Source organism: Silurus meridionalis, chromosome 7, assembly GCF_014805685.1.
Source record: "Silurus meridionalis isolate SWU-2019-XX chromosome 7, ASM1480568v1, whole genome shotgun sequence".
In the NCBI taxonomy this organism is placed as follows: Eukaryota; Metazoa; Chordata; class Actinopteri; order Siluriformes; family Siluridae; genus Silurus; species Silurus meridionalis.
In genome coordinates this window covers 27597904-27623214 of record NC_060890.1, presented here as the reverse complement: position 1 = coordinate 27623214, position 25311 = coordinate 27597904, and the positions used below count along the sequence as shown (strand labels likewise).

The 25311-nt window shown below is 41.6% G+C and overlaps 2 protein-coding genes across 3 annotated transcripts; both read right to left on the bottom strand.

Moving 5' to 3' along the window:
* Window positions 1-834: 834 nt before the first annotated feature.
* Window positions 835-5586, bottom strand: star2 (steroidogenic acute regulatory protein 2). Of its 2 annotated transcripts, none has more exons than XM_046853180.1 (7): window positions 5452-5586; window positions 4365-4487; window positions 4022-4173; window positions 3677-3835; window positions 3307-3491; window positions 2993-3086; window positions 835-1074 (listed from the first exon to the last, which is right to left on the bottom strand). In XM_046853180.1, exons 1-7 carry the CDS (start codon window positions 5579-5581, stop codon window positions 976-978), a joined length of 942 nt encoding a protein of 313 aa, XP_046709136.1. In that variant the 5' UTR covers window positions 5582-5586; the 3' UTR covers window positions 835-975. The 2 variants fall into 2 exon arrangements, with proteins under 2 accessions (XP_046709136.1, XP_046709137.1); XM_046853181.1 differs by lacking the exon at window positions 835-1074 and adding an exon at window positions 1141-1794.
* Window positions 5587-7408: 1822 nt separating this feature from the next.
* tbata (thymus, brain and testes associated) lies at window positions 7409-24086 on the bottom strand. The gene is made up of 12 exons (XM_046854758.1): window positions 23792-24086; window positions 23434-23632; window positions 22849-22964; window positions 21743-21755; window positions 21561-21644; window positions 20950-21120; window positions 19974-20068; window positions 18890-19078; window positions 10999-11080; window positions 10422-10554; window positions 10123-10175; window positions 7409-7664 (listed from the first exon to the last, which is right to left on the bottom strand). Exons 1-12 carry the CDS (start codon window positions 23948-23950, stop codon window positions 7591-7593), a joined length of 1368 nt encoding a protein of 455 aa, XP_046710714.1. The 5' UTR covers window positions 23951-24086; the 3' UTR covers window positions 7409-7590.
* Between the last annotated feature and the right edge of the window lie 1225 nt (window positions 24087-25311).

Below are 25311 nucleotides of genomic sequence, written 5' to 3'. Positions count from 1 at the left end.
TTCCTATCATCATCATTCCTATATCATTATCATCATCATCATCCCTATCATCATCATCATCATCATCCCTATCATCATCATCATTCCTATAGCTTCATCATCATCATCATCATCCCTATCATCATCATCATCCCTATCATCATCATCATCATTCCTATATCATTATCATCATCATCATCATTCCTATATCTTTATCATCATCATCATCATTCCTATATCTTTATCATCATCATCATCATTCCTATATCTTTATCATCATCATTTCTATATCTTTATCATCATCATCATCACTATCATCATCATCATTCCTATATCTATCATCATCATCATCATCATTCTTATCATCATCATCATCATCATTCCTATATCTTTATCATCATCACTATCATCATCATCATTCCTATATCTTTATCATCATCATTTCTATATCTTCATCATCATCATCATCATCATCATCATCACTATCATCATCATCATTCCTATATCTTTATCATCATCATTTCTATATCTTCATCATCATCATCATCATCCCTATCATCATCATTCCTATATCTTTATCATCATCATCATCATCATCACTATCATCATCATCATTCCTATATCATTATCATCATCATCATCATCATCATCACTATCATCATCATTCCTATATCATTATCATCATCATCATCATCCCTATCATCATCATCATCCCTATCATCATCATTCCTATATCATTATCATCATCATCATCATCATCATCACTATCATCATCATTCCTATATCTATCATCATTATCATTCCTATCATCATCATCACTATCATTATCATCATTCCTATATCTATCATCATCATCATCATCATTCTTATCATCATCATCCCTATCATCATCATCATCATTCCTATATCTTTATCATCATCACTATCATCATCATCATTCCTATATCTTTATCATCATCATCATCATCATCATCACTATCATCATCGTGTATGAGCTCATTTCCTGCTGGTCCACAGTCGTCTCCGTAGGTGTCGTGTGAAGTCGAGTTGAGCCTGAGGAAGCGTCTGATTCACCAAAGATTTTGGAAGCCAGCCCTGTGGAGAGAAACCCAGAGAGCACTGTGTGTGTAGAGAGCACTGCACTTCATCACCTCTCCATCATCTGCCCATCATCTTTCTATCACCTCTTTATTATCTGCACCTTTCTATTACTTTTCCATCAGCTGTCCAACTTTTGTTTATTATCCATCCATCATCTGTTTATTATCAGTACAATACCCACAGGTACACACATGATACACCAACTATCACTATGCCCCCTGTCTGAGAGAGAGAGAGAGAGCGAGAGAGCGAGAGAGAGGAAGGCCACAGCAGTGTGTTGTAGGAGGATGAAGGTTATTTTACATTCATGTTGCACACCTTCATATTACACAACTTTTACACACACCTGCATCTATTCAGATCTTTTCTTAACTTTTATTATAAAACAGACATCAACAACATTTCAGTAAAAACAGAAACAAATCCCTGCATTTCTCTGCGTAGTGCAAACACTTCAAATGGGTCATGTGACTGCTCAGAATTCACCAATCACATTCAGTAGATTTTTAAAAGTAATGATCATACTCCTTTAGTCAATGTTTTTTAAGGGAGGCTCTGCAGATTCTCTACAGGTTTCTTCACATCTTCTTGCCTGCTTTCGGTTGGACACTGAAGCCAGAGATCTACAGGAACTTCCAAGGCATTAGATGGACTAAAGTGAAGCATGGGAACATCATCCTGTAGAGCTGCTTTTCTTCAGCTGGGGCTGAGACTCTGGTCAGGTTAGATAGAATCATGGATATGTCTAAATATTAAACCTGCAGGTCCTCTGTTAGACACCTGAAGATAAAGAAACACCTTCCAGCTCAATAATAACCTCTGGTCCTGTGCTATTATGAGAGCGGCCTCCAGAGGCGAATCACTGACACTACGTGCTGTTTGTTTTGACACGCGAGACTGCGTTTACAGTGCATTAACTACAGCTAACCGCTAAAATGAAAATGTATTTAATGTATTAGTGAAAAGTGAAATTAACAACCAATAAGCAAAATTCTAAAGCATTTTTCAACTTCAGTTAATGTTACAAATGTAAAGCGTTACAAATAAAGGTCTTATCTTATCTTAACATTTCACATGAATCCAAACCGTCTTGCTTTAAATGGCCATCTTTAAATGTCTACACAAAATCCAGAGCATTGACATTTTTTTATTTTTTTCTAATAAAGTTCAGTTCAATTCTACATGGAGTGTGTTTTTTTATCCACTATCAATTTTTAAATCCACTATCGGTGAACCTCTACCCCACAGTACGTTACTGCACACAAAATGTTAGGCACAGGGTGTATAAACTTCTGCAACCAGGCTATTGTGCTTTTGTGTATTTTTTTTATTGTGTATTTTTTCTTTCATATCTTAAACGTTTCTGTTTTTAACTTAAAAGTTTCAGCTTCACATTAAAGATGAAAAAAAGATCTGATTATTTATTACAAATGCCTACAGTGTAAACAGGGGTGTGTAAACTTTTGATATCTGCTAAATATCGGTTATTTACACCTTTTGACTTTAGTTTACATTCTAGTGCCAAAAGTATTGGGACACCTGACCTTTCCAGCTAAACGAGCTCCATGAAGATCTGCTTTCCATGGGTTGGAGTGGAAGATCTCCTATAGAGCTCTAAACCTTATTGAACACATTTGGGAAGAATGTGAACGCTGACTGCACCCCAGGCCTCCTCACCTTCTCACCTACATCAGTACTGGACTTTACTAACAACCTTGTAACTGAATGAATCCCCACAAAATCTATTGGAATCTAAATCTATTGGAACATCTTCCCAGAAGAGTGGAGCTCATTATAACAGCACATGGAGACTAGATGTGGAATAACATGCTCAAACAGAAGCACATAGCGATCTTATGGTCTGTCCACAAACTTTTGGTTGTAGAGTGTAGGTTAGTAGGAGGTGATTTACCTTCACGTCCATGTTGAGGAGCCAGGTGAGCTTACTCCTTCCTGTACAGTCTGGTACGGCCTGGATTATTATACACGTGGGACCATCTTCAGCTCTGTGTCATAATAATAATAATAATAATAAAAATCAATCACAAACTTGGTCATGTGACCAACCTTTTTAATTTTTTAGTTTAGCTTGATGTATTAGCATTATGGCTAATACTGAAAAACAGGTAGAGAGATATTAGCCAACCTAGCTAGCTAGCTGCAGGGACAGAGCCCAGTGCTAATGCTAAAGCTAACACCCCAGCCGTAGCTAGCTAAGATGGATACCTGATGAACCCTGACTGTGGTGGAAAGGCGTCCAGGTGAGTCGCGACTCCGCCCAGGTAAATACACTGCCTCGTTCTCAGCGAATGTCTGACACTCAGGAAGTCTCGCTGACCAATGAAATTCCCTGCTTTTCCCGCCGAAACCTCGTGCGTCACCATGGTTTCCTTCCCGATGTGCTTCAGTACCTGGGAAGAAGAATGTTGATGTAACTGAACCTAGAGTAGATATCATACCAAGTTTACGTTCTCCTGTAGTCGGTTACACTTAAGCCACGCCCCCTGTCTGTGTAACCCTTACACAGGTTCTTGGTAATGTGTGTGTGCACGTGTGTGTGTGCCTGTGTGTATAATGAAGATTAAGTGATGCAGACCCTGATGTGAGCGATGTTGGGGTTCCACTCGTTCATCTCCTCCACCTTTACAAACAGAACCTCGTACAACTCATCAGGTGTAGCGTTGAGGTCAACCTCCAGCCTGAACACCTTCCGGTTCCCCTGAACAACTTTACTGTAGATTACCTCACCACTGTCCTGTACACACACACACACACACACACACACACACACACACACCGCTTTTATGTTTAATGAATAATAAGCTCCAGCAAGGATAGAGAAGTGTAAGATCAGGTTGCTGATTGGCTGCTCTTTAAGGCTCGTTATGACATCATCAGATGTCAGTGTGTATTAAGGAGAAGAAAAATGAAGGAAGTAGACCTCTGAGAGTTCCATCCTCCAGCCATCAGTGCTGTGTGTGAGCTCCAGAGCTTCCTGTAGAGCCTCCTGGCCCTGCTGCTGGTACGACAAATCCATGTTCTTCTCCACACCATCACACACACCATCACACCGTCCATCTGTCTGCTCCATTTCTGTGGAGTCATCACACACACACACACACACACACACACACACACACACACACACACACACACACACACACATTCATACACTTCACACTCACACACCTCACACACCTCATAATCTCACCTCACAGACCACACACACACTTTACACTCACACACCCTGTTTTAATCAGTTCTACATTTTTTTTCTCTCTCACCATCTTTGATGGTCCTCAGGCTCCACGTCATATTCCAGCTCCTACTCAGGAATGAAAGTTTTCCTCTCTTCTGCATTTTGCCAATTTCCTGCCCTAAAGCTGCCATGGCTGAACGCTGCAGACCTGACACACACACACACACACACACACACACACACACACACAATATGACCTTCTGCATGTGAAGGTACAGAGGAGGTTAATGTACTACAGGTCTGGTGTTTATTTATAATAAATAATTACAGAAATATGAAAATGATCAAGCTGTAATTGAATATAAGTAACAATAGCAGGAGAAACTAATGAATATTTAAATAATATGTATTTATTTGTTTATTTGTTTGTGTATTTCTTTATAAAGCTCTGTGCTCGCCGTAAGGAGAAGGATTTGGTACAGAACCCCACTATAAACAGTGTTCCTCATTGAGTGCCCATACATAACCTTCTCCTGCAGTGCTCCTGCCTCTGCTGGAACAAGGATTGGGAGCTCTATTCATTGGTATCTGGTGTGAGCAGGACTTGCAAGACCACACCATAATTTAGCCTGAACACGGTTTAGGAGACCTTCTTCTCAGCACTGGCTGGAGCATGGTATAGGAGTCAGAATATGGCGTGAGGGCACTCAGGCATGAGTAAGTTGTTGGAGGCTGCAAAGATGGCATCGAGTTTAAACGTGTTTTGGAGGCAGTCTCTCTGACTTTAGGGTGAAGCTTTTCATGGATGAGCACCACTTTAGCAGGAGGAAGCCATGGAGGAGAGAGGAGTCTTAGGCTCTGAGGGTGCTCATGGCATGAGTACCATCTGCATCCATGTTCCAAGTGAAGAGGTAAATGCAGATAAGGTAGACAAAACTCAGTACATCAGGTGGCAAACACTCAACAATACTTTGGAGACTCAAATGATCATCGTCACACCATCTTCATTAACATCATTGTGATAATTTTGTGATGATGACAGTGATGATGGTGTTATATGGTGTGATAGTGATGTAGTGATGGTGTGATAATGGTAAAATGTTGGTGTGATAGTGCGATGATGATGATGTAATTGAGAAGATGAGGATGATGTAATGGTGTGATGATGTTACCTGTCATACTCCGGAGATGTTGGTATGAAATCCCACAGCACAGCTTAGCCACGGCCGACAGCATGATGGTGGTGTGTGTGTGTGTGTGTGTGTGAGAGAAATAGAGACGATGCCAGAGCGAGGACGACATGCTGCATGGTTTTATACAGCCACGTGAAGGCCAGAATCTCAGATAAGACATATTTCATCAAGGACACTCCTGAGTGCTGGGGAGAAACGTGAAGCAGGTCATGTTCTCATCTTCATCTTTCTTCACTCTGTGTGTTTAATTATTTTTTATTAGTTATTATTACACTGACATTATTTGATCTGATTATAAATGTCTGATTCTACACAGCAGTGGAACTGTTGAGTTCTGGAGGAACTGGAACTGGAGAGGTGGAGAACCGTGGTGTTCTTCTGAAAGATCTTCCCTGTGTGTGTGTTTGATGGTGGTGGAGAGCAGTGTGTAAGGGTCACATCACATTGGCTGTGTCGTGTCATGCGTATGTTACAGGAGAGAGTCTCAAAAACAAACTCGCACTATCCATTACATCATGGATGGACCTGTTCGATGATACCGTGTCCAGAATGCTCTCCAGCTCTCCATCAAATCTCACTAACTAATGGGATTGCAGCACAGATAAGCCCTGCCCACACAGGAAAGACCATACTAATACAAGTTCATTACTCTATGATAAGTGTGTTCAGTACTGTAGATGTAATGATGATGTAATGATGATGATGATGATGATGATGATGATGCGTGTGTACTCGGCTCTCTCATTGTGTCAGTTTTGTATCATAGCGTTGTGGTTTCTACTGTTTTTCTACTGTGTTCTACATGCAAACGTTTACTCCGATCACAGCTCTGTCCTGTCACACGTCCTTTACCATCCTGTCTCACATGTCTATCACTGTCATGTCTCGCACTACTGTGAGTGTTACAGAGTGTGTTACACTGTGTGTAACAGTGGGCATAACAGTGTGCTACAGTAAGTGTTACAGTGCGTGTTGCAGTGAATGTAACAGAGTGTGACTGTGAGTTTTACTGCGACAGTAAGTGTTACAGTGTATGTGTTACAGCAAATGTCAGTGTGTTACAGTAAGTATTACAGTAAATGTGTTACAGTGTGTGTTACAGTGAGTGTTACAGTGAGTATGTGACAGTGTCTTTTAATGTGTTACAGTGAGTGTAACAGCGAGTGTAACAGTGTGTGTAACAGTAAGTGTAATAGTGAGTGTAACAGTATGTTATAGTGAGTGTAACAGTAAGTGTTACAGAGTGTGTTACAGGTGTTCATGTTCTAACACATCCTTTCTTCCTGCATATCAGTGAAAATTTGGCAGAAGTTTTGAAAATGTGAGATAGAACCTGTGGCCTTCACACACACACACACACACACACACACACACACACACACACACACACACACACACACACACACACACACTACCACAACCACCCCACCCCCATCCCAGATGTGAATGCTGTCAGATTATGTAGCAGGCTCCACCCCTCCACTTCTTCATGTCAGTGATATTCTCAGTTTATTACTTTCATATTTACTTTCGTAACAGTTTCTATCCTTATATATATTTATATATTTTGTGGTTTCATTTTCCATATACAACTTCGTTAAATTACATTTATTATTTATTATAAACTTTACACTTTATCAATGCATATAAGTGTGATAAATAGCATGATGATTGTTGGTAACCATGGCAACACATGCCTTATAGTTACCTTATTGCCTCAGGTAATTCCAGGCTAAGTGTAGTGATCTCTCTCTCTCTCTCTCTCTCTCTCTCACACACACACACACACACACACACACACACACACACACATCAGTTACACTGTGTTTATTTTATTTCATTTTAGAAAACAGAAATAAGTGTTGGAGTGTGTGTGTGTGTGTGTGTGTGTGTGTGTGTGTGTGTATGTATATATATATATATATATATATATATATATATATATATATATATATATATATATATATATATATGTATATGATACACTAATAATAATCATATGATGTGCATATGATTAACACTATCAACATCTTCCTTCTATCACACTCTGTCTGTGTGTGTGTGTGTGTGTGTGTGTGTGTGTGTGTGTGTGTGTGTGTTTAGGACTCCATGTTCAGGTTAACTTGCAGAATCCTCAATGTTTTCACTCTCATCCTGGCAAACTTGCAAGACTTCAGCTTCTCCAATCCGCTCTGTAACACACACACACACACACACACACACACACACACACACACACACACACACACACACATGTTTGGCTTATCCATTTATCTCATTTATATAACTGAGCAGGTATGTGGTTAAAAGCTTTGCTCAGGAGACCAGGAGTGGCAGCTTGGTGTGATTGGGATTTGGATTTAGAACCTTAAGAACCAAAGTCCAGTGCTACCACCTCCCCACCTTACACACACACACACACACACACACACACACACACACACACACACACACACACACATATACACATATACACACACACACACACACACACACACACACACACACACACACACACACACAGGGTGAATGAGATTAAAGCAGTAAGGTGGAGCTTAAGAGTTCATCACCCTGTCCTGGATGTATTATTAAACATCTCAGTGTTTATTATTCATGACTGAAAGGAATTCTTCACAAACAGGGAGAGATGATGAACCTCACATCCATTCATGAAGTTCCAGGTACATTATAGAGCTCCATTATAGAGCTCCAGGTACATCCCCATTTACAGAAAAAGTTAGGACACTGTAAAATGTAAATAAATAAAGAATTCAATAATTTACAAAACCCATATTTTATTCACTATAAAACAAAAACCGAAAATAAACTGATACTGATGTGTCTGTTACAGGATTTTAGCTGCTCAACAGTTCTGGGTGTCTTTTGTTGTATTTTTCATTTCATGATTCACCAAATGTTTACAGATGGTGAAAGGTCCAGACTGCAGGCAGGTCAGTTCAGCACCTGAACTCTTCTACTATGAAGTCATGCTATTGTAATAGTAGCGCTGATAAAAAGACAGATGGTCCCTCTCCTCTTTAGTCTGGAGGACGTGGTGTCCATAGTTTCCAAAAGAAATGAACATTAAAATTTTTCTGACCACAGAACAGTTTTTCACTTTGCCTCAGTACATTTTAAATGTGTTTTGGCCCAGAAAGGATGGTGGTGTTTCTGGATCATGTTCACACATGTCTTCTTCTTTAGATCATAGAAATTGAACCTGCATTGTGGATGACAGTGAAACTGTGTTTACAGATAATCATTTCTGGAGGTGTTAATGAGCCCATGCAGTGATTTCCATTACAGAATCATGACTGATTTAAATGCAGTGGCCCCTGAGGGCCCAAAGATCACAACCCTCCAATATTGATTTTCACCCTTGTCCCTTGATGCCCCGTCCCAAGATTGTGTTGCTTAAATGGTACATTTCCTCATTTTAAATATTTGATGTGTTTTCTGTCTTTTATTGTGAATAAAATATAGATTTATGAGATTTGCAAATTATTGCATTTTGTTGTTATTTGCATGTTACATGTGTCCCAACTTTTTTGGAATTGGGGTTGTAGCATTTATAGAACTCTGAGTAGCATTTATCAAGCTTCAATTACTGTTTCTGGAGCTTCAGAATTTGTTTACCTGTTTTTAAGGCAGCACCTGGAGATTCATAATGTAATAAAATTAATCACATCACATCCATCACATCACATTCATCACATCACATCCATCACATCACATTCATCACATCACATCCCATTCATCACATCCCATTCATCCATCACATTCATCACATCACATCCATCATCCCATTCATCCATCACATCCATTCATCCATCATCCATCACATCCCATTCATCCATCACATCCATCACATCACATCCATCACATCCCATTCATCCATCACATCCATCACATCACATCCATCACATCCCATCCCATTCATCCAACACATTCATCACATCACATCCATCACATCCCATTCATCCATCACATTCATCACATCCATCCATCACATCCCATTCATCCATCACATCCCATTCATCCATCACATCCCATTCATCCATCACATCCATCACATCCCATTCATCCAACACATTCATCACATCACATCCATCACATCCCATTCATCCATCACATTCTTCACATCCATCCATCACATCCCATTCATCCATCACATCCCATTCATCCATCACATTCATCACATCCATCCATCACATCCCATTCATCCATCACATCCATCACATCCCATTCATCCAACACATTCATCACATCACATCCATCACATCCCATTCATCCATCACATTCTTCACATCCATCCATCACATCCCATTCATCCATCACATTCATCACATCCATCCATCACATTCAGCAAATTTATTAATCACATTAATTACATCACATTCCTCACATCCCATTCATCACATCCCATTCATCCATCACATTCATTACATCACATCCATCACATCCCATTCATCCATCACATCCATCACATCCCATTCATCTATCCCATTCATCCATCACATTAATTACATCACATCCATCCATCACATCACATTAATCAAATCACATTCATCACATCCCATTCATCCATCACATTCAGCAAATTTATTAATCACATTTATTCCATCCATCACATCACACAGGAAGTATTACCTGGTTTCTCTTTATTTGCTTCTTCTTTCTCCATCTTTCCAGCTGAACACACACTAAAGTAAAACACACAGACCTGTTAATGTATGTGTGTGTGTGTGTGTGGGGGTGTTGATAGGGTTTGTTTAGGTGTGTGGAGGTGTGCTAGGGTTTGTATAAGTGTGGTAGGTTTGTATAGGTGTTTAAGTGTGTGTGTGTGTGTGTGTGTGTGTGTGTGTGTGTGCCTGTGTCTGTGTCTGTATCTGTGTGTGTGTGTGTGTGTGTGTGTGTGTGTGTGTGTGTGTGTGTGTGTGAAGCATCACCTCCTGAAGCGCCGTTTGCGGCGTGTCTGTAGCGGAGGTTCACTCTGAGCCCTGATGGGTAACGCAGACTGCTGATGGAGAGCTGAAGAATCACCCATGGCCTTCTGAAGCATCCCGAGAACCAGCTCTTTCTCTGAATAACACACACACACACACACACACACACACACACACACACACACACATAAAAAAACCACCACCACAGGCTGGGAACATGTCTAATAACTTAAATAAACTATATGATAAAATGTTTGTGGACACCTGTCTATAAGATCGCTATGTGCTTCTTTTTGAACATCTCATTTTACATTTAGTCTCCATGTGCTGTTATAATGAGCTCCACTCTTCTGGGAAGATGTTCCACTAGATTTTATGTGCGTGTTTGTGAGCTTGTTTGTGAGCCTGTTTGTGTGTAACTGTGAGTGTGAGAGTGTGTGTGTGCGTGTTTGTGTGCAAGTGTGTGTGTGTGTTTGTGTGTATTAAATTAGATAATGTATAAGATATTTCCATTATTTTCTCATCACTAAGGTCATATATGATTTATAAGTGTAATGTAAAAGATGAGATGAGTTCTCACCTCGATCTCCAGCCAGAAGAAGCCACTGCTGTACCAGAGACAGAGAATCCGTCTGCAGGATCTGGCACAGCAACTCTAATACCTGAGATGAAAAATAACACTTCAGAATAATCAGAACTCAAACTGAAATACATTATACACCACAATTACACAGTTATTTATTTTTTTGCTGTTTCTGACTGCAGTGCTGGTGTGTTTAGGTGTGGCAGTGTTTGTATAGGTGTGGTAGGGTTTGTATAAGTGTGTTGAGGTGTGTGTAGTTGTTTTGAGTTTGTGTACATGTTTTAAGATGTGTGTAAGTGTGTTTAGGTGTGTGAAGTTGTGTGTAGGTTTTGAGGTGTGTGTGTGTATGTGGTTTGAGCTTGGGTAGGAGTGTTGATGTGTGTGTAGGTGTTTTGAGGTGTGTGTGTAGGTGTTTTGAGGTGTGTGTTGAGGTATGCGTAGGTGTTTTGAGGTGTGTGTAGGTGTTTTGAGGTGTGTGTGTGTGTGTGTGTGTGTGTGTGTGTGTGTGTGTGTGTGTGTGTGTGTGTGTAGGTGTTTTGAAATGTGTATAGGTGTTTTCAGGGTGTGTAGATGTGGGAGGTGTGTGTAGGTGATTTTAGGTACGTGTGTTGAGGTATGTGTAGGTGTTTTGAGGTGTGTAGACGTGTTGAGGTGTGTGTAGGTGTTTTGAGGTATGTGTAGGTGTGTTGAGGTGTGTGTAGATGTGTTGAGGTGTGCGTAGGTGTGTTGAGGTGTGCGTAGGTGTGTTAAGGTGCGAGGTGAGTTGAGGTGTGTGTAAATGTATTGAGGTGTGCGTAGGTGTTTTGAGGTGTGTGTAGGTGTGTTGAGGTGTGCAAAAATGTTTTGAGGTGTGTGTTGAGGTATGTGTAGGTGTGTTGAGGTGTGCGTAGGTGTGTTGAGGTGTGTATAGGTGTGTTGAGGTGTGTGTAGATGTTTTGAGGTGTGTGTAGATGTATTGAGGTGTGCGTAGGTGTTTTGAGGTGTGTGTAGATGTATTGAGGTGTGTGTAGGTGTGTTGAGGTGTGCAAAAATGTTTTGAGGTGTGCGTAGGTGTGTTGAGGTGTGTATAGGTGTGTTGAGGTGTGTAGATGTGTTGAGGTGTGTAGATGTGTTGAGGTGTGCGTAGGTGTGTTGAGGTGTGTGTAGATGTGTTGAGGTGTGTGTTGAGGTGTGTAGATGTGTTGAGGTGTGTGTAGATGTGTTAAGGTGTGTGTAGGTGTTTTAGGTATGTGTAGGTGTGTTGAGTTGTGCGTGGGTGTTTTTGAGGTGTGTGAAGATGTGTTGAGCTGTGTGTAGGTGTGTTGAGGTGTGCGAGTGTGTTGAGGTGTGTGTAGATGTCCTTAGGTGTGTGTAGGTGTTTTGAAGTATGTGTAAGTGTGTTGAGGTGTGCGAGATATGTTGAAGTGTGTAAATGTGTTGAGTAGATTTGTTGAGTTGTGCGAGGTGTGTTGAGGTGTGTGTCGGTGTTTTTGAGGTGTGTGTAGATGTGTTGAGGTGTGCGTAGGTGTTTTGAAGTGTGTAGATGTGTTGTGGTGTGTGTAGATGTGTTGAGGTGTGTAGATGTGTTGTGTTGTGTGTAGATGTGTTGAGGTGTGTAGGTGTTTTGACGTGTCTGTAGGTGTTTTGGAGTGTGTATAGATGTGTTGAGCTGTGTAGATGTGGTGAGGTGTGTGTAGATGTGTTGAGGTGTGCGTAGGTGTGTTGAGGTGTGTGTAGATGTGTTGAGTGTGTGTAGGTGTTTTAAGTGTGTGTAGATGTGGTAAGGTGTGTGTAGATGTCTTGAGGTGTGTAGGTGTGGTAAGGTGTGTGTAGATGTTTTGAGGTGTGTAGATGTGTTGAGGTGTGTAGATGTGTTGAGGTGCGAGGTGTGTTGAGGTGTGTAGGTGTGTTGAGGTGCGAGGTGTGTTGAGGTGTGTGTAGGTGTGTTGAGGTGTGTAGGTGTTTTGAAGTGTGTGTAGATGTGCTGAGGTGTGTGTAGATGTGTTGAGGTGTGTGTAGATGTGTTGAGGTGTGTATAGGTGTGTTGAGTGTGTGTAGGTGTGTTGAGGTGTGTGTCGGTGTTTTTGAGGTGTGTGTAGGTGTTTTGAAGTGTGTAGATGTGGTGAGGTGTGTAGATGTGTTGAGTGTGTGTAGATGTGTTGAGGTGTGTATAGGTGTGTTGAGGTGTGTGTAGGTGTTTTTCACGTGTCTGTAGGTGTTTTGAAGTGTGTGTAGATGTGTTGAGGTGTGTGTAGATGTGGTGAGGTGTGTGTAGATGTGGTGAGGTGTGTGTAGATGTGTTGAGGTGTGCGTAGGTGTGTTGAGGTGTGTAGATGTGTTAAGGTGTGTGTAGGTGTTTTGAGGTATGTAGGTGTGTTGAGGTGTTCGTGGGTGTTTTTTAGGTGTGTGAAGATGTGTTGAGCTGTGTGTAGGTGTGTTGAGGTGTGCATATTTGTGTTGAGGTGTGTGTAGCTGTCTTGAGGTGTGTGTAGGTGTTTTGAGGTATGTGTAGATGTGTTGAGGTGTGTGTAGATGTGTTGAGTGTGTGTAGATGTGTTGAGGTGTGTGTAGGTGTGTTGAGGTGTGTGTAGGTGTTTTGACGTGTCTGTAGGTGTTTTGAAGTGTGTGTAGATGTGTTGAGGTGTGTGTAGATGTGTTGAGGTGTGTGTAGGTGTTTTGAGGTGTGTGTAGATGTGTTAAGGTGTGTGTAGATGTGTTGAGGTGTGTCTAGGTGTGTTGAGGTGTGTGTAGATGTGTTAAGGTGTGTAGGTGTTTTGAGGTATGTGTAGTTGTGTTGTGTGCGTGGGTGTTATTTGAGGTGTGTGATGATGTGTTGAGCTGTGTGTAGGTGTGTTGAGGTGCGTAGGTGTGTTGAGGTGTGTGTAGATGTCTTGAGGTGTGTAGGTGTTTTGAGGTATGTGTAGGTGTGTTGAGGTGTGTGTAGATGTATTGAGGTGTGTGTAAATGTGTTGAGTAGATTTGTTGAGTTGTGCGTAGGTGTGTTGAGGTTTGTGTGTAGGTGTTTTGAGGTGTGTAGATGTGTTGAGGTGCGTAGGTGTTTTGAAGTGTGTAGATGTGTTGTGGTGTGTGTAGATGTGTTAAGGTGTTTGTAGATGTGTTGAGGTGTGTAGGTGTTTTTAGGTATGTGTAGGTGTGTTGAGTGTGTGTAGATGTGTTGAGGTGTGCGTAGGTCTGTTGAGGTGTGTGTAGATGTGTTAAGGTGTGTGTAGGTGTTTTGAGGTATGTGTAGGTGTGTTGAGGTGTGCGTGGGTGTTTTTTAGGTGTGTGAAGATGTGTTGAGCTGTGTGTAGATGTGTTGAGGTGTGCATATTTGTGTTGAGGTGTGTGTAGATGTCTTGAGGTGTGTGTAGGTGTTTTGAGGTATGTGTAGGTGTGTTGAGGTGTGCGTAGATATGTTAAAGTGTGTGTAGGTGTTTTGACGTGTCTGTAGGTGTTTTGGAGTGTGTGTAGATGTGTTGAGGTGTGTGTAGATGTGTTGAGGTGTGTGTAGGTGTTTTGAGGTGTGTGTGTAGATGTGTTAAGGTGTGTGTAGATGTGTTGAGGTGTGTGTAGATGTGTTGTGGTGCGTGTAGATGTGTTGAGGTGTGTGTAGATGTGTTGAGGTGTGCGTAGGTATGTTGAGGTGTGTAGATGTGTTAAGGTGTGTGTAGGTGTTTTGAGGTATGTGTAGGTGTGTTGAGGTGTGCGTGGGTGTTTTTGAGGTGTGTGAAGATGTGTTGAGCTGTGTGTAGGTGTGTTGAGGTGTGCATATTTGTGTTGAGGTGTGTGTAGCTGTCTTGAGGTGTGTGTAGGTGTTTTGAGGTATGTGTAGATGTGTTGAGGTGTGTGTAGATGTGTTGATGTGTGTAGATGTGTTGAGGTGTGTGTAGGTGTGTTGAGGTGTGTGTAGGTGTTTTGACGTGTCTGTAGGTGTTTTGAAGTGTGTGTAGATGTGTTGAGGTGTAGATGTGTTGAGGTGTGTGTAGGTGTTTTGAGGTGTGTGTAGATGTGTTAAGGTGTGTAGATGTGTTGAGGTGTGTCTAGGTGTGTTGAGGTGTAGATGTGTTAAGGTGTGTAGGTGTTTTGAGGTATGTGTAGTTGTGTTGTGTGCGTGGGTGTTATTTGAGGTGTGTGATGATGTGTTGAGCTGTGTGTAGGTGTGTTGAGGTGTGCGAGGTGTGTTGAGGTGTGTGTAGATGTCTTGAGGTGTGTGTAGGTGTTTTGAGGTATGTGTAGGTGTGTTGAGGTGTGCGTAGATATGTTGAGGTGTGTGTAAATGTGTTGAGTAGATTTGTTGAGTTGTGCGAGGTGTGTTGAGGTTTGTGTGTAGGTGTTTTGAGGTGTGTGTAGATGTGTTGAGGTGTGCGAGGTGTTTTGAAGTGTGTAGATGTGTTGTGGTGTGTGTAGATGTGTTAAGGTGTTTGTAGATGTGTTGAGGTGTGTAGATGTGTTGTGGTGCGTGTAGATGTGTTGAGGTGTGTGTAGATGTGTTGAGGTGTGCATAGGTCTGTTGAGGTGTGTGTAGATGTGTTAAGGTGTGTGTAGGTGTTTTGAGGTATGTGTAGGTGTGTTGAGGTGTGCGTGGGTGTTTTTTAGGTGTGTGAAGATGTGTTGAGCTGTGTGTAGATGTGTTGAGGTGTGCATATTTGTGTTGAGGTGTGTGTAGATGTCTTGAGGTGTGTGTAGGTGTTTTGAGGTATGTGTAGGTGTGTTGAGGTGTGCGTAGATATGTTAAAGTGTGTGTAGGTGTTTTGACGTGTCTGTAGGTGTTTTGGAGTGTGTAGATGTGTTGAGGTGTGTAGATGTGTTGAGGTGTGTGTAGGTGTTTTGAGGTGTGTGTGTAGATGTGTTAAGGTGTGTGTAGATGTGTTGAGGTGTGTGTAGATGTGTTGTGGTGCGTGTAGATGTGTTTAGGTGTGTAGATGTGTTGAGGTGTGCGTAGGTATGTTGAGGTGTGTGTAGATGTGTTAAGGTGTGTGTAGGTGTTTTGAGGTATGTGTAGGTGTGTTGAGGTGTGCGTGGGTGTTTTTTAGGTGTGTGAAGATGTGTTGAGCTGTGTGTAGGTGTGTTGAGGTGCATATTTGTGTTGAGGTATGTATAGATGTCTTGAGGTGTGTGTAGGTGTTTTGAGGTATGTGTAGGTGTGTTGAGGTGTGCGTAGATATGTTGAGGTGTGTGTGTAGGTGTTTTGACGTGTCTGTAGGTGTTTTGGAGTGTGTGTAGATGTGTTGAGCTGTGTGTAGATGTGGTGAGGTGTGTGTAGATGTGTTGAGGTGTGCATAGGTGTGTTGAGGTGTGTAGATGTTTTGAGGTGTGCATAGGTGTTTTGAAGTGTGTGTAGATGTGGTGAGGTGTGTAGATGTGTTGAGGTGTGTGTAGATGTGTTGAGGTGTGTATAGGTGTGTTGAGGTGTGTGTAGGTGTTTTGACGTGTCTGTAGGTGTTTTAAAGTGTGTGTAGATGTGTCGAGGTGTGTAGATGTGGTGAGGTGTGTAGATGTGTTGAGGTGTGCGTAGGTGTGTTGAGTTGTGTGTAGATGTTTAAGGTGTGTGTAGGTGTTTTGAGGTATGTGTAGGTGTGTTGAGGTGTTCGTGGGTGTTTTTGAGGTGTGTGAAGATGTGTTGAGCCGTGTGTAGGTGTGTTGAGTTGTGCGTAGGTGTGTTGAGGTGTGTGTTGGTGTTTTGGAGTGTGTGTAGATGTGTTGAGCTGTGTGTCGATGTGGTGAGGTGTGTGTAGATGTGTTGAGGTGTGCATAGGTCTGTTGAGGTGTGTAGATGTTTTGAGGTGTGCATAGGTGTTTTGAAGTGTGTGTAGATGTGGTGAGGTGTGTAGATGTGTTGAGGTGTGTAGATGTGTTGAGGTGTGTATAGGTGTGTTGAGGTGTGTGTAGGTGTTTTGACGTGTCTGTAGGTGTTTTAAAGTGTGTGTAGATGTGTCGAGGTGTGTGTAGATGTGGTGAGGTGTGTAGATGTGTTGAGGTGTGTGTAGATGTGTTGAGGTGTGCGAGGTGTGTTGAGTTGTGTAGATGTCTTGAGGTGTGTGTAGGTGTTTTGAGATATGTGTAGGTGTGTTGAGGTGTGCGAGATATGTTGAGGTGTGTAAATGTGTTGAGTAGATTTGTTGAGTTGTGCGTAGGTGTGTTGAGGTGTGTGTAGGTTTTTGAGGTGTGTAGATGTGTTGAGGTGTGCGAGGTGTTTTGAAGTGTGTGTAGATGTGTTCAGGTGTGTGTAGATGTGTTGAGGTGTATAGGTGTGTTGAGGTGTGTGTAGGTGTGTTGAGGTGTGCGTAGGTGTGTTAAGGTGTTTGTAGATGTGTTGAGGTGTGTGTGTAGATGTGTTTAGGTGTGTAGATGTGTTTAGGTGTGTAGATGTGTTTAGGTGTGTAGATGTGTTGAGGTGTGTGTAGGTGTTTTGACGTGTGTGTAGATGTGTTGAGGTGTGTGTGGATGTGGTGAGGTTTGTGTAGATGTGTTGAGGTGTGTAGATGTGTTTAGGTGTGTGTAGATGTGTTGAGGTGTATAGGTGTGTTGAGGTGTGTAGGTGTTTTGACGGGTCTGTAGGTGTTTTAAGTGTGTGTAGATGTGGTGAGCGTAGGTGTGTTAAGGTGTGTGTAGATGTGTTGAGGTGTAGGTGTTTTGAAGTGTGTGTAGATGTGTTGAGGTGTGTGTAGATGTGTGAGGTGTGTATAGGTGTGTTGAGGTGTGTAGGTGTTTTGACGTGTCTGTAGGTGTTTTGAAGTGTTTGTAGATGTGGTGAGGTGTGTAGATGTGTTGATGTGTGTGTAGATGTGTTGAGGTGTGTGTAGATGTGTTGAGGTGTGTATAGGTGTGTTGAGGTGTGTGTAGGTGTTTTGACGTGTGTAGATGTGTTGAGGTGTGTGTAGATGTGTTGAGGTGCATATTTGTGTTGAGGTGTGTGTGTAGATGTGTTTAGGTGTGTAGATGTGTGGAGGTGTGTATAGGTGTGTTGAGGTGTGTGTAGGTGTTTTGACGTGTCTGTAGGTGTTTTGAAGTGTTTGTAGATGTGGTGAGGTGTGTAGATGTGTTGATGTGTGTGTAGATGTGTTGATGTGTGTAGATGTGTTGAGGTGTGTATAGGTGTGTTGAGGTGTGTGTAGGTGTTTTGACGTGTGTAGATGTGTTGAGGTGTGTGTAGATGTGTTGAGGTGTGCATATTTGTGTTGAGGTGTGTAGATGTGTTTAGGTGTGTAGATGTGTTGAGGTGTGTATAGGTGTGTTGAGGTGTGTGTAGGTGTTTTGACGGTCTGTAGGTGTTTTAAGTGTGTGTAGATGTGGTGAGCGTAGGTGTGTTAAGGTGTGTGTAGATGTGTTGAGGTGTGCGTAGGTGTTTTGAAGTGTGTGTAGATGTGTTGAGGTGTGTAGATGTGTTGAGGTGTGTGTAGATGTGTGAGGTGTGTGTAGGTGTTTTGACGTGTCTGTAGGTGTTTTGAAGTGTTTGTAGATGTGGTGAGGTGTGTGTAGATGTGTTGATGTGTGTGTAGATGTGTTGAGGTGTGTGTAGATGTGTTGAGGTGTGTATAGGTGTGTTGAGGTGTGTGTAGATGTGGTGAGGTTTGTGTAGATGTGTTGAGGTGTGTGTGGATGTGGTGAGGTTTGTGTAGATGTGTTGAGGTGTGTGTGTAGATGTGTTTAGGTGTGTGTAGATGTGTTGAGGTGTGTATAGGTGTGTTGAGGTGTGTGTAGGTGTTTTGACGGGTCTGTAGGTGTTTTGAAGTGTGTGTAGATGTGGTGAGCGTGGGTGTGTTAAGGTGTGTGTAGATGTTGAGGTGTGCGTAGGTGTTTTGAAGTGTGTGTAGATGTGTTGAGGTGTGTGTAGATGTGTTGAGGTGTAGCTGTTTTGACGTGTCTGTATGTGTGGGTAAGTTTGCTTGGTTGTACTCAAGTGTGTTACCCTGAGTTCCTGCCCCTCCAGGCTCATGGTTCCTGCATATATTTGTGCCTGAGGTCTGTTAGTTCCTGGACGTGTGTTTGGAGTGAGGTGGTCACGGCGTTTTGTTCTCCAGGAAGTTGGAGGAATGATGCGACCTGTTTCAGATGAGTACTGGGTTTTTCTGCGCACAGGCTCCTCCTCTCGGACCATCTACAAAACATCCACAAGAATCATATAGAGAAACATCACCCAGTATTTGGAGCATTCAGCTGTGTGACACTGAAGGATTCCTCCACTGATCAGACTGAGATGGTTTATTTGGAATGGTTTAGAGTGAAGACCAGCTCTTTCCCCTCGATCAGGAGATCTTTTGCAATAAATTGCTTCAGAAGAAAGTGGATTGAAGCATGATTGAGACTATAAGAATAAGAAGTAGGACAAATAGCCAGGAGAAACAATCACAAACTTACACATTCCTCACATAGAGAGAGCTGAGGGCATGAACCTGCTCAAGGTCTTTAGCGTGATAACACCTCATATTCCTCAGAATCTTTCATTATTTGCTACTGAGTCATCCAGGGGCAGATCTCTGGCTCTCCAGGGTGGAGCAGATATATGAATATAGCAGAGATCAGATTTTCTTTAAACAGTGTTTTTAAACCATCTACCAAATCTAAGTCAGGGTCACCTGAAATACTGCCTTCTGCTACAGCCTGAGGAAAGAAGTACAGGTAAACAACAATGATGCTGCAGGTACAGGAACAGGTGCAGAAACATGTCCAGGAACAAGAACAGGTACAGGATTAAGAACTAGTCCGGGAATTGGTACGGGAACAGGAGCAGGCACGGGAACAAAAACAGTACAGGAATAGATCCAGGAACAGGTTCAGGAACACACAGAGGAACAGGTAGAACAGGTCAGGGTGATTGTGTATCCTGATGTTCTCCTGCATGGAAACATATCTTCTCCATGTTATAGACAATATATAATTTTGTAGTTTTCTCAGAGTTCTGTTCTGCAGAATAAATGTGTGTGTGTGTGTGTGTGTGTGTGTGTGTGTGTGTGTGTGTGTGTGTGTGTGTGTGTGTGTGTGTTTTCTCCTACCTCATGTTCAACTCTTTTACTTGGAGCTGCAGCTGAGAGACTGACTTTGGTTGCCAGGTCCTTCAGCTCCTCTTTCCATGCTTCAGAAATCAGAGCTGTGGAAGACACGAAGAAGAAGAGATTATTTAAGCTGTTTGTGTATTGATGTGTATAGATGTGTTAGGGTGTGCATGTGGATGTGTATGCATTGTGTACAGTTGTGTTAGGTTGTGTTTGGTTTTGTTAGGGTGTGTGGTTGTGTATGGTTGTGTATGGATGTGTACAGTTGTATTAGGGTATGTATGGTTGTGTATGCATGTGTACAGTTGTGTTAGCTTGTGTGGTTGTGTTAGGGTGTGTGTAGTTGTGAATGGATGTGTCCAGTTGTGTTAGATTGTGTTTGGTTGTGAATATATGTGTACATTTATGATAGGTTGTGTATGGTTGTGTAAGGATGTGTACATTTGTGTTACGGTATGTATGATTGTGTATGGATGTTTACAGATTTGTTAGGGTGTGTGGTTGTGTATGCATGTGTACAGTTGTGTTTAGTATGTGGTTGTGAATGGATGTACATTTGTGTTAGTTTGTGTATGGTTGTGTTTGGATGTGTACATTTGTGTTAGAGTATGTGTGGTTGTGTATGGTTGTGTACAGTTGTGTTACGGTATGTATGATTGTGTATGGATGTTTACAGATTTGTTAGGGTGTGTGTGGTTGTGTATGCATGTGTACAGTTGTGTTTAGTATGTGTGGTTGTGAATGGATGTGTACATTTGTGTTAGTTTGTGTATGGTTGTGTTTGGATGTGTACAGTTGTGTTAGGGTATGTATGGTTGTGTATAGATGTGTACATTGTGTTACGGTGTGTATGGTTGTGTATGGATGTTCACAGATGTGTTAGGTTGTGTATATTGTGTATGGATGTGTACAATTGTGTGTGTGTGTGTGTGTGTGTGTGTGTGTGTGTGTGTGTGTGTGTGTGTGTGAGTGTTACCTGCACCCTGCTGGGCTCCGTCTGCTCGGCTGTAGGTAAGGGGCGGAGTCAGACAGGTGGAGGTGTGGATGGAGCTGGAGGAAACCTGACTCCTGATCAGTGGATGTGGGAAGAGTGGAGTGCTGCTGTACCAATCATCATTCACTATACACACAGGACTTCCATTCAAACCTGCAGCCAGAAACACACACACACACACACACACTGATGAGTAGTGTGTGATTGAAAATGATAATGATATTAATGATGATGATAATGGTGATGATGATGGTGATGATGAGTAGTGGGTGATGATGATGAAGAGTAGTGAATGATGAGAAGTTGAGGATGACGACGATGATGATAATGAGTAATTGATAATGAAGATGATGATGATGATGAAGAATAGTCAGTAATGAGTAATTGAAGATGATGATGATAATGATGATGATTATGCTAATGATGAGTAGTGGATGATGAAGATGATGGGTAGTAGATGATGATGAAGATTAGTGAATGATGATGAGTAGTGAATGATGATGATGATGATGATGATGATAAAGATGATGTGTAGTGGATGATGAAGATAATGAGAAGTGGATGATGATGATGATGATGATGATGAAGCGTACCTGATATGTGTTTGACCCTGTTAGGGTGAGGTTGTGTCTGGAGAAGAACGAGTGATGGCTCAGGGTGCGAAGCGAGCGCTGCTGCTGGTGTTCAATCTCACACTCTCCTTCTGCAGATTGGACATGAAGGGTGCAGGACTTTTACTCTTCAGAACTTCCTGGTCCTCTCCCTCGTTCCTCACTCAACTCCATGGCCTGAGGAGAACCAACACAACAACAATGAATCTTTCATGTACCAGTTCCTGACTTTCTGCTCAGATCCTGGACTTCTGTTACACACTTTGATTCTATTCAGTATGAAAGTTTCATGTTCAGGCTGGAGAACACGGCCACTGCATATAAATAGTTCCTGACAGAAATCAGAGCTGTGGAAGACACGAAGAAGAAGAGATTATTTAAGCTGTTTGTGTATTGATGTGTATAGATGTGTTAGGGTGTGCATGTGGATGTGTATGCATTGTGTACAGTTGTGTTAGGTTGTGTTTGGTTTTGTTAGGGTGTGTGGTTGTGTATGGTTGTGTATGGATGTGTACAGTTGTATTAGGGTATGTATGGTTGTGTATGCATGTGTACAGTTGTGTTAGCTTGTGTGGTTGTGTTAGGGTGTGTGTAGTTGTGAATGGATGTGTCCAGTTGTGTTAGATTGTGTTTGGTTGTGAATATATGTGTACATTTATGATAGGTTGTGTATGGTTGTGTAAGGATGTGTACATTTGTGTTACGGTATGTATGATTGTGTATGGATGTTTACAGATTTGTTAGGGTGTGTGGTTGTGTATGCATGTGTACAGTTGTGTTTAGTATGTGGTTGTGAATGGATGTGTACATTTGTGTTAGTTTGTGTATGGTTGTGTTTGGATGTGTACATTTGTGTTAGAGTATGTGTGGTTGTGTATGGTTGTGTACAGTTGTGTTACGGTATGTATGATTGTGTATGGATGTTTACAGATTTGTTAGGGTGTGTGTGGTTGTGTATGCATGTGTACAGTTGTGTTTAGTATGTGTGGTTGTGAATGGATGTGTACATTTGTGTTAGTTTGTGTATGGTTGTGTTTGGATGTGTACAGTTGTGTTAGGGTATGTATGGTTGTGTATAGATGTGTACATTGTGTTACGGTGTGTATGGTTGTGTATGGATGTTTACAGATTTGTTAGGTGTGTGGTTGTGTATGGATGTGTACAATTGTGTGTGTGTGTGTGTGTGTGTGTGTGTGTGTGTGTGTGTGAGTGTTACCTGCACCCTGCTGGGCTCCGTCTGCTCGGCTGTAGGTAAGGGGCGGAGTCAGACAGGTGGAGGTGTGGATGGAGCTGGAGGAAACCTGACTCTGATCAGTGGATGTGGGAAGAGTGGAGTGCTGCTGTACCAATCATCATTCACTATACACACAGGACTTCCATTCAAACCTGCAGCCAGAAACACACACACACACACACACACACACACACTGATGAGTAGTGTGTGATTGAAAATGATAATGATATTAATGATGATGATAATGGTGATGATGATGGTGATGATGAGTAGTGGGTGATGATGATGGTGATGATGAGTAGTGGATGATGAAGATAATGAGAAGTGGATGATGATGATGATGATGATGATAATGAGTAATTGATAATGAAGATGATGATGATGATGAAGAATAGTCAGTAATGAGTAATTGAAGATGATGATGATAATGATGATGATTATGCTAATGATGAGTAGTGGATGATGAAGATGATGGGTAGTAGATGATGATGAAGATTAGTGAATGATGATGAGTAGTGAATGATGATGATGATGATGATGATGATGATAAAGATGATGTGTAGTGGATGATGAAGATAATGAGAAGTGGATGATGATGATGATGATGATGATGAAGCGTACCTGATATGTGTTTGACCCTGTTAGGGTGAGGGTTGTGTCTGGAGAAGAACGAGTGATGGCTCAGGGTGCCGAAGCGAGCGCTGCTGCTGGTGTTCAATCTCACACTCTCCTTCTGCAGATTGGACATGAAGGGTGCAGGACTTTTACTCTTCAGAACTTCCTGGTCCTCTCTCCCTCGTTCCTCACTCAACTCCATGGCCTGAGGAGAACCAACACAACAACAATGAATCTTTCATGTACCAGTTCCTGACTTTCTGCTCAGATCCTGGACTTCTGTTACACACTTTGATTCTATTCAGTATGAAAGTTTCATGTTCAGGCTGGAGAACACGGCCACTGCATATAAATAGTTCCTGACAGAAGTTACCAGGATGTGGGCATAACAGTGGGGTGAAGAAAAGGAGCAGATAATGTTCTCCAAGGATCTGGTTAAATATAAATCCGACCCTCTGTGTTGACGACACACACCTGCAATTAGAACTTCAGCAGCATTGTTATGGAGACTGGAGTCTGACATGGAGATAAAACAGAAGATCAGAAGATCTATAGATGGAAAGCTGATCTTCTGAATAAAGTTTCTGATTTTACACAGAAAGCTGAATTAGTGATGAGAACATCATGTGTGGGACACAGACTTTAACTGCACATGTATTTACACAGTTTCAGGAGGAACAAACGGGACATGTGTGAGATCTGAAAGGTGGAAGTTTCAGCTGCAGCTGATGGAGTGAAAAGTTTAATACACTAAATACACAGAAATACACAAACAATGATAAAAATACACAAAATACACAATAAACCAAATATACTATATATGAAATACACAGACAATACACAAACCCAAAACATATCAGAAATACACAATAGAACCCCAAAATATATATAAATACACAAAATACCAATCAAATACAAAAAATACACAAAATAACCAAAATACACAAAAATAACTCAAAACAAATTTACAGAAATATACAAAATAATATTCTACATAGAAACATATCTACATAAACAACTTTAATAAATACTTTTAGTTAAATAAATTACAAAATAATTATAAGAAGAAGAAGAAGAAGATGTGTGTGTAGGAAAAGTATGTAAAGTATGTGTAGAAGTGTGTATTGTGTGAAGGTTGTGTGTGTTTATGTGTGTGTGTGTGTGTGTGTGTGTGTGTGTGTGTGTGTGTGTGTGTGTGTGTGTGTGTACTGCTCTTGTGTGCAGGAATTCTTTAATCAGTTATATTCTATTCAAAGCTGAGAAATTACACATTGTATATTTAAATATTTAAACACACACAGACACACACACACACACACACACACACACACACACACACACACACACACTTTATAATTCATATGAAATTGTGTTAACAGATTCTCACCTCGTCTCTCTCACTCTGCTGTGGGTTTGTTTTTCCTCGAGATCTGCACTAATCCTCTCAGTGTGTGTGTGTGTGTGTGTGTGTGTGTGTGTGTGTGTTTATTGTTACTAGGTAACACACAATTAGCATCCACAAAGCTTCCACAACTCTGTGTTCATGGACACACACACACACACACACACACACACACACACACACACACACACTTTGTGCTACAGCATTTGATTTTCAATAATATTTCCCACAATTAAATGGCAGAATCCCCATGTAGTCACCGCGACACTCACACACACGTCTCGGTCAGTGTCAGCTCACGGTCTGGTGTTTCACAAAGAGGAGCAAAGTGAAATCAAAAACCAGGAAATGGATCAGAAAAAATGGAACGAATCAGAGGCTTGGGAACATCTCTGAAAGCTTCACAAAGATGAAGGAAAATCTATTATTTATGGGAATGTGTGTAGTAGTGAACGAGTCGTCTCAAAGAGTGATTCCTTCAT